Raw genomic sequence first — 10236 nt, forward strand, 5'->3', positions numbered from 1 at the left:
AGATGGAAACAAGTAAAATTATATATGAATTGTATGTAGAAACATTCTATCATTGAACGTTTTTTTAATTTTGTACTTATAAAACTATATATGAATTTATCATGCAAAAGTCTTCTATCGGAATATTGCATCAAACCGAAGCATCACAGCATCTCTGTAATCCACTATTTTACTATTATTCTAGATTTTATGCTGTTTACCGATAATTTTGTTTATGTATTGGAAATTAAAAGGACATCCCTAAGCAAAGTCTTTTCTGCAAATTCCTTTAATTTTCCCCACATTCCAAAATGTTGAGTTGTAGATAACAAAACACATTTCGAAGAATGTTTCATCAACTCAACTATCGCCTATTTTAGATTTATGATTATGTTTATTTAATAACACAAATGCAGTTTTTGAAACAAGGTCAAAATAATTCCGGATCTGCGGGATTGTTCGAAAGAGTTACCGCGGTAATTTCTTGCTAATGCATTAAATACATATTTTAGGTACCTAAGGTAAATATAATCAAAGTAACTAGAGTTTGTTTTTTGTTTTAAAATGGTTGAACACTCATCATTAAAGTAGGCGGCAGCCGAGTGTGTAAGTGCGAGACTTGCCTATTTTCCTCTCCCTCGGGACAAGGATGAGGACGTGGACGAAATGTAGTTTAGTTGCTTACTTAACTACCTAACATAGGCATATAGGTAAGTTTCTTTAAAATCCATTAATTTTCTGCGGTTGTGAGAAAGATCTTTCATATTTGAATAGATATAATTAATCAAATAAATCTGTAATCAAGAAAGCTCGTCTTTTTATAATTTTACTCTCTTCTCATTCATGTTTGTATTTAGAAAATGTAGATAATGTATGTTTAATATTTATTTTGTGAACTCCTACCTACATGAGTAAATCTTGGATCGATGCTATAACAGCAAAGGGACTGTGATTGACTTGATTGAGAGCAAGAATCAATTTAATCAAATAAAATTAATTGTGTTATTAGTAACTGACACAAATTAAGAATACAAGTACGGTTTTACATACAAGATGAGAATATAAACATCGGGATAGTTGAAGAAGCTTAAAATTCATACACAAATACCTTTATTTTTAGATAGGATAGGCCTTTATATGGAGATAGGCAGAGAGAAAACAGAGACACAGCCAAGTGTTTGAGTAACTTATGTCCATTTTCACCAACAAATACCTAAATTAAGGGATCCCCTAAGAGCATTTACGGAACACTTAATAAGAATTTCGTTTTCACCTAAGTTTAGGTATCCCTTATCCATAGTTATTTATGTCAAAATTGGGAGAGCCCTTATTCTAAGTGGCACTTAGATTAAGAGATTGTTGGTGAAAATGGGCATTAGCTTCCTAGAAATACGATATGTTGAAGTAGGTATACCATCAGTAAAATCGTGGTAAGCAATACAAGAAACAGTCTAGAAGAAACGACGAAGCGAAGTCACTGAATTAAACAATTTAGGGCGTGTTCTATGGGCCATCCAAATATATTTTGATAGAGCCTTTTCCCTTTTCAAATTAGTTAAAAAGTGGTTTCGGATGTCCAATTTTGTCATATAGAAACTTTTTGAAAGTACCTCTATTTTGTTTTTATGGAGTATTTCATGAGTCTATGGATGCCCTTGACCTTTACTGTCAAAATTGTCAGATGTCACAGCTGTCAGTAATGTCTGCTGACGTTTGAATGTTTATGTATGAATCTGCCTTGTTGGTTTGTTGATGTACCGTTACATAGTATGTTTTATTAAATTATAAATTAAAATGTTACATACTGTTTAAATTTTTCAGTTTAGTCCATTATTTATTTATTAAACAATGAGTGAAAAGAAGAAATTTAGTGCTGCGACACTGCCGAGTAACAAAATGTACTTTCTAATTAGCGCGACATTGAAACTTTCTTATTAACTCAATATTTCTATTAAAACTATACAATTTCTTTATAGATGGTGGATAACATTTGGAATATTGTGTGGTGCTACATTTCTCACAAGATTTTACAAAGTTTTGGAACCTGATCATGTGTGGTAAATATAAAATTAAAAATTGCATTACCAATCTCTTTCTACTTAGAAATAAACATTATTCAAGTTCATGGTTTTAACCTAATGCCTTTCCAACCGACTTCAAAAGAAGAAGGTTCTTAATTCGACCCAAAAATTTTTTAATGAATCAATCATTTTTTAATAGCATGTTTTATAATAAGTTGGTAAGAGTCAGAGTTTTATTAAGTATGCAACACAATGTTTGAATATTTTCAGTTGGGATGAAACTCACTTTGGTAAAATGGCAAGCTGGTATATAAACAGGACATTCTTCTTTGATGTGCATCCACCACTTGGCAAGGTAAATACAGCAGTGATTAAATAAAGGGTGTGTTTCTAACAAACTATCAGAGAATGGTATGAGTAAGCACAATCTCTTGTAGTATTTTAGCAGCCTTTTCCTTATAAACAGACATGAAAAACATCTCTGCAAAAGGATTTGATAGGTAGAAACGAAACTTCCATTGACTGATTACCTAATGCACCTTTAATATAGATTTTTTTTCAAACTAGATGCTGATTGCCTTATCCGGCAAACTAACTGGTTATGATGGAACATTTCCATTTGAGAAGCCGGGGGACAAGTATGAGGGCGCTCGGTATGAGGGAATGAGACTGGTAAGAATTATACATATCTATGTCATATGCTCTTCTTATGTACAGTCAGTAACATAAGTTCAGTTCAACTAAAATTGTACCTGGGAGTGATAGGATATGAAATGCAAAAGTGAACTGTGTTAAAAAATTTTGAAAATTATTTACCTAATGTCCAGTTAATATTTTTTCTGATATTCTCTAACAGTTGTTTGTAGGAGATTTTAATGATGGGTTATTTTGTAATTTTAATTATGTTTATAGATCTCTGTCACTAAACATACAAAATAAGGTCTCATAATATTTTTATTTCAGTTCTGCACAACCCTAGGAGCTTTAATAATTCCATTGACATTTTTAACTGTTTGGGAGATGACTAAATCACTGGAATGCACATTAATTGGCACCATGCTATTGTTGTGTGGTAAGTACTCAACTTATGCAAAAAACTATACTACTTCTACACTACTCTTTTATACTCTCAACTATTATACTCTTGCATATTTCTTTTTGTTGGGTGATATACAGGAATGAATTTTATCCAGTGCGAAAACTTTGTCAACTTATAGACTGACGATGCAGATATGTTTTGTTAATGATTCTGGTCCCCCAGGTTCTTTTTGGGCACTGCTTAAAATTAATTCCTGTATAACAAAAAAACTTTTTTACATAGTTTAATTTTGTTTCAGATGTGGGCTTTTTGACTCTGAATAGGTACATACTACTAGACCCTATATTACTGTTCTTTATGAGCTGCTCCATATATGGAGCATTTAAGGTATGTGTTCCCAGGAGCGATTTTATTTTCATTTTAAAATTATCATACATATTTGACAAAAAAGTCGACCCAGAAAAAAAAATAGTGTTATTATTCTAATAATGCCATATTTTAACAGTCTTAAAAATATATGATTTTCCTCCATCCCTAGAAGGAGGAGGTTCTCAATTAAGCTCTTTGATTTTTCTTTACTCATCATTTCATTTTTCCCAGGTCCGAACGCTAACAGACGAGGGTCTACCCCCGTTCTCACCGCGCATGTTGTCATGGCAACTGTTCTTAGGCGCATCGCTCGCATGCACCATGTCCGTTAAGTTTGTGGGCCTGTTCGTCGTCTTGTTTGTGGGTTTGCGCACTATTGCTGATCTGTGGAATGTGTTAGGGGATTTGAGTCAGCCTGTTGTAAGTTTTTGTTTGAAGTTATTATTTGGAAGGGTTTCTCTGTTTTCGCATTTATAGTGTTTCGAAAGTAATTGTGACTAAACTAAAGTTTTTAAAAATAAATTCACGTATATGTTTTGTAATTTCAATTTTTTTTTTCAGAGCTTAACTGTAAAGCATTTGATTGGTAGATCAGTAACGTTGATCCTGTGGCCCATAATGCTCTATGTTTTCTTCTTTTGGATACATCTTACTGTTCTTAGTAAAAGGTAAGTTTGAAAGTCAAGACAACATAAACTTCAGTTTTTCTAAAACAACTGTTTATTATGAATTATAACTGTTTAACCACCTAACTAAACAGTTGTTTTATGGCAAATGGACTTGCAGATGTTCTTAGTTAATTTGGGCTTAAAAAACCTAGTTGACGATCTCCCTAAATTCCCCCTATTTTTTTAGTGGTAATGGCGACGGTTTCTACTCATCCGGTTTCCAAGCCCGGTTGGAAGGCAACAGTTTGCACAACGCGAGCGCGCCAAAGACAGTCGCGTATGGCGCGTTAATATCGCTGAAGAACCACCGAACTGGTGGGGGGTATCTACATTCTCATCATCATCTGTACCCTTCTGGAGTTGGGGCTAAGCAGCAGCAGGTATGTTCACTTTATGACGGTGTTATGTTTTTCATGACGTACAGAGCATCTCAAAAAGACTGCTGGTGAACCTATTTTGTGGTGGCCCAAACACGTTTATCCAGAACTTAAACTCATTTAAATATTTTGAAGTTTGATTATTTTTTTAGTCTTAATAAAAAAAGCGATATCTCAAGTCACTGAGTTATAAGCTAAAATAGCAGCAATTTCTGTTAATTGCCCCTGACTGCTATACAAAAAAAAATAAAAAAATCTGCGGCAGGGATTTTGTTAATGGTTTTTGTTAATACTCATATTAGACCTTCACGCTGCATGCTTATTTATTTTTGATTCACTCTGGTTATTGAGATAAACGGAACTATGAAATCAAACTACCCTACAAACATTGTAGTTCATTGATTTGTTTTCACTTACGTTTGTTATTTTTTCAGGGATTTATTTGCAACAACTTAACTTTATAGCTATCAGACCCTGAAGTTATCAGTTATAAATCGGTTGTTTTGTGTTAAAGTGCATTTTTCCTTTCAAAACAAAGTAAAAAAGAGAAAATTCCAAAGGAAAAGTTTTTCATGATCTTCATTTATTTATTCTAGTTAAAGGTACCCCAAACTATTATTATTTTTGTGTATTTTTGTAAAGGTAAACAATAAAAATAAATTTTAAATACATCTTTTGGCCCATTTATTGAAGCATTTTATGGAAAATGTTAGAAGCGTTTATCTCAAAAACTGGAGTCAATTTGACCATTCTGGTATTTTTCCCGTTATCAGCACACTCGTCTTATACAAAATCTACTTCAAGTATGCCTTCCGCGAAATGACTGTATAGCAGTGTTATATTTGATACTTGTAATTTTCCGTCATCATCTGCCTTTTTATCGCCTGGCGCAAAGGCTAAAAAGAGCTTTGTTTAGTTTATTTATTTTATTAAAAAACAAATACACTTAAACTACCTTTACAGGATCTCTTAAATATCGATCTCGATAAATATAATATTCCTTCTAGGTGACAACCTACACTCACAAGGACGACAACAACCGCTGGGTCATAAAGCCCTACGACAAGGAACAAGTGGAGGGGACAGTAATGGTCAGGAGTGGGGATCTAGTGCGCCTAACGCATGCGCCGACCGGACGCAACCTACACTCACATCGCGAGAGGGCGCCGCTCACCACTAAGTATATGCAAGTCACTGGTTATGGGGAGGTAAGGCACAAAATGGTTTTAAATAAAAAACGACTTTACTGTGCTAGAAATAAAAGCTATAACTGAGATTTTATTCGTCCAAGAGCTAATTAGAAGAAATACAGTTTTTATTTCTGACAAAATTCTAATTTAATATGTTATTGGCTTCTACGTGGTTTAATATCTACTTTTAAACAGCTACTTTATCATAGTATCTAAAAACAACGCGCCACTTATCACTACGTTTCTAGTGCCACGTAAAGCCTACATTCCTTTAAATAACGCGGTTTTATCAAAATAGGCATAATATAAATTCCAGTACTACAGCATATTACCAACAGCCTTTCATAAGTATGAATTTGAAGAATTTAAAATTTTATGCCTATAGGACGGTATCGGCGATGCAAATGATGTCTGGAAGATCGTAATATCTGGCGGCAAAGACGGTGAAGAAGTACAGACAGTCAGAAGCAAGCTTATGTTCGTGCATTATTTGCAGGTTTGAATTCTATTTAATAGCTTTTATTTTCTCGCGGTTTCGTTAGGTTCTTCTAGCGCCTGGATAAAACAGTAGTACCTACATCTACGTAGGTAGTAACTATTATAGTACAGTTACCGGCACGGATGTCGGGCTCTCGGCGGAAGAGTGGGGATGGCTTTGCGCACCCGTACGCATAAGGCAATAAGGCAGTAAATCGCTTGTGCGCAGCTGAAGGTCAGGGCTCGACATCCATGCCAGTAACTGTAATCTGTGATAGTAGCCTGTAGTTATTCTGATGTGTCAGCTATATTACTGCCAAGTTTCATCAAAACCCGTTCAGGCGTTAATGCGGAATAAACTAATCCTATAACAGGATAGCCCAAGTTGGTCCTCGTAGCCTTCAAACAGTTTTGGACACTATTGTGTATTGAAACCTGCATTTTTTTCTATTATGTAAAATACGCTTATGTGCTACTTATATTGAACCAGCTGTGAAAACAATTATAATTTCTGTATTTTTATCATTGTGTTATAAATATATAATCTTAAAAATTTAAAATTTTTAAACTTTATAAATTATTCCTGCCAAAAAGAACCGTTTATTTTATATAAAAATACCTCAATATTTTTGTTCAGGCCTGCGTCCTAACTACAACGGGCAAGCAGCTACCTAAATGGGGTTATGAACAGCAAGAAGTGGCGTGCAACCCTAACTTACGCGATAAGAACGCGTTGTGGAATGTAGAGGACAATCTATTTGACGACCGTGAGTAACTCTGTAGAAATACTTACCGCTAATGTAGGTATTACTTGGTATGACAGGCTGGCAGTTTCATAGGCTAAGAATTTTTCCATAGAAATATGAGTAAAAGCATTTTACCTATGTATCAGCTTACAAGTTCTTTTATTTTGGCATTAACCGCACCGTAACAGTACTGCGAAAAAAAAAACTATTCTTTATTCTATATATCAATCTCCATATAAAATGGGATTTTTATCACAAGCCAGAAAATCTGACAATCAGTCTCGCCAATGGGGCATGCATGGTAATACTACCCGATAAAAAAACATGTGGAAGTCCGGTAGAGACGGCAATTGATTTGATTAAAAGCTAAGTCTACCATTGAAAAAGACTGCCTTTTATAGGCAAAACGCTAGGATAAGCAGAGTTTGAAGTCTTTACAAATATTTTATTTTTTCGTCTAGTTCCCAAGGTGAGCTTCGAGTCATACTCGTCAGGCTTTGTAGAGCGCTTCTTCGAGTCTCACGCAGTCATGTTCCAAGGGAACGCGGGACTTAAGCCCAAGGAGGGAGAAGTGACCTCACAGCCGTGGCAGTGGCCTATTAATTATAGGGTGAGTATTATTATTTTTCTATGTTTATACGAAGTATATGCTCATAGGAGCCAAGATATGGCTCACTAAATTGAAACTATAATGATTTACATAAACGTATATTTTTTTAAAACATCATTTACCCTTGTTGGTTAACAAGCTCTATGGGATATACCATGATTATAGAAGCGTTGTGTGAATATGAACTTTGCCGAGGTGGAGTAAGGATTTTCGTTTACTGCAACCGAAATTGGATGCTTATCTGTTATTTAGTAAACTAAAGAGACTAAAATCGACATTTTATACTTATTCATTTATGCTAAGTTTTTAGCCACATGAAAACATTGCAAAATTTCCCGGTTCACTTTTTTAAATTATTATAAATGTTTCTCGCATATGTTCCCAGGGTCAGTTCTTCTCAGGCAGTTCCCACAGGATCTACCTGCTTGGCAACCCGGTGGTGTGGTGGGGGAATCTGGTGTTCCTCGCGATATTCTTCGTGATATACGTCGTCAACTCCGTCAGGGAGAAGAGGGCGGAGGCCTTTGGTACTCCTCTACCTGGTGAGTGGGGACTTAAATTGAAGAGACGTAACTCGTATTATTTACAAAGTGAGAGAGAAAATGTTATTCCTCCCTTTTGGCGTATCCAATCCTATATTTTTTTTAACAAAACTTTTCACAACATTTCCAAAGAAGTTAAGCAAACTGTACTATCATATTGGCATACAGTGACTGTGACGTGACGCCGAAAATAGATCTCAGTGGCGTGCACTTGGAGAGGCCTATGTCCAGCAGTGGACTGCGATAGGCTGATGATGATGATGATGATGATGACTGTGTGTGACGTCATAATAGGAGCTTTGGTCGAGCTTATAGTGCCACCGTGTTTTATGTGCACTTGAAAACTATCAGTTTTCAAGGGCTGATAGCATTTTTTGGTCATACCATAGCTTAATCTCGTGCCAATACTGACTTTGTATTCTAACCGCATGTAAAATACCTACCGACCTTCTAAAATCCCTATTTAGCCATATGAAATAAAACCGTACTTTGGTGACAGATGGCAAAAGCCGAGAGCTGCTAAACGCAGCAGGGTGGACGTTCACGGGGTGGGCGCTGCACTACGTGCCGTTCTGGGCGATGGGCCGCGTGCTGTACTTCCATCACTACTTCCCGGCGCTCGTGTTCAGCTCCATGCTCACAGGTATACATACTATATACTATACATAATTGTTACTTCGTATATTCGCACTAATGTCGGGGGCCACTGGCCCGGTTTGAAAAGATCTTTGTATCCGGTTGCGAGAAGTTGCCACGAGACACGAGTGAAACATGGCTAATTCCCCTATAATTGACTTCAACGCTCCTGTATTTTTTATATAATAAATAAATCTTTTCCACAGGTATCCTTACCGAATACCTGCTGACCAGCATCAAGAATTTCCTGAGCCCTGAACTCGGGAAGACAGTGTACCACTGCATCATAGGACTAGTGGTGTCAACGACAATCTATAGTTTTTATCTCTTCGCGCCTTTAGCTTATGGCATGAACGGCCCTTTGGCTCATGAGCCGAATTCCACTATGGCCGGGTTGAAATGGCTTGAGACTTGGGAGTTTTAGTCGAAAGGAGGTTGAATATGCGTACAAGGAGGTGATAGAGGAATTATAATAGGCAGAAAAAATATGTTGTAATTATAGTGGCATATTGGGTTGTTGCTATCGATTCACTAATAAAAGAAAGGATTAATAGTTTGGAGAAACGACGTTTCTGCCTTTGAGGTCAATTCATCAACATTAAACAATAGCTTATTATTCTTAGACTTTAGGCTCAAAGTATTTTTTATGTGTATAAATGTAATTTATTATTTTTAAGATATTAAATACTCTACTAATAAATAACGCTTAAATAATTCCGTCCAATTAAATGATAAATATATTTTTGAATTCAGATTTTATACAAATATATTTATTAAATATTTAACAATTTGTAAATCCTCGTCTTATTTTTTACCTGAGGCCCAATACCCCATACATATATCGCAAAATGGCATTTTAGGGTTTGGATCCAATAATAACTGCAAAGGTAAAGCAATTAATTATTAGAGACTTGCAGATACAGAGTTTGTAGTAATTAAGCTGAAAGCCGGGCGCCCGGTGCGCTTCTGGATAAGTCTCCAGCAAACAACAACCATGAGTTTCTGAGAAAAGTTAATATGTGGGAGGAGATCTTAAAAATCAAACGATGCGAAATTCAACTCCTAACGATGAGACCCAACTTCCTTTTAGATTTAATTAGATATATCGATTTTAAAACTTCAATGACTAGTAAACATTTTGTAATTGATTTGTTGACTAGGTGAAGTCAATTTGTAAAGATTATTACAGAATTTAACGTTAACAACGTAGACTGAACCATTAGTTTGGGCCAAAAAAGTACTAAGAAAAGATCAAAAGTATAACATCAATCAAATTCTCTAAAGACAAGGAGTCAAATTAATCTTTGTCTTTGAATGATGAAAGTCATGCAAGTTTGTCTATTGTTCTTTTCAAAATCATTTTTTTAACCTAGCAAGTTTTTAGTTGATCTTATTCAAAATTTGTCCAAAAAACACTTTTATATCCGTGAATACTGAAAATCATGATCACAAATAACCATATAAATATTTTTATAACTCAATCCATTACCAAAATAATTAATCTTTGACAAAAAAATCTTCAGAACATGTCACAACATTTTGTTTTAAAATTTTGAACCTGGCCACTCACTCCTAAAATATT

At 35.2% G+C, this 10236-nt stretch overlaps 1 protein-coding gene across 1 annotated transcript; it reads left to right on the plus strand.

Moving 5' to 3' along the window:
• The first annotated feature begins 1699 nt into the window (after window positions 1-1699).
• Tw (twisted) lies at window positions 1700-9110 on the plus strand. The gene is made up of 16 exons (XM_049848740.2): window positions 1700-1877; window positions 1956-2036; window positions 2271-2355; window positions 2568-2672; window positions 2964-3072; window positions 3338-3426; window positions 3640-3828; window positions 3970-4076; window positions 4264-4456; window positions 5461-5661; window positions 6029-6139; window positions 6758-6887; window positions 7328-7476; window positions 7862-8018; window positions 8518-8661; window positions 8861-9110. Exons 1-16 carry the CDS (start codon window positions 1828-1830, stop codon window positions 9076-9078), a joined length of 2118 nt encoding a protein of 705 aa, XP_049704697.2. The 5' UTR covers window positions 1700-1827; the 3' UTR covers window positions 9079-9110.
• Window positions 9111-10236: the final 1126 nt, after the last annotated feature.

The sequence above is a fragment of the Helicoverpa armigera genome, chromosome 20 (assembly GCF_030705265.1).
Source record: "Helicoverpa armigera isolate CAAS_96S chromosome 20, ASM3070526v1, whole genome shotgun sequence".
NCBI lineage: Eukaryota > Metazoa > Arthropoda > Insecta > Lepidoptera > Noctuidae > Helicoverpa > Helicoverpa armigera.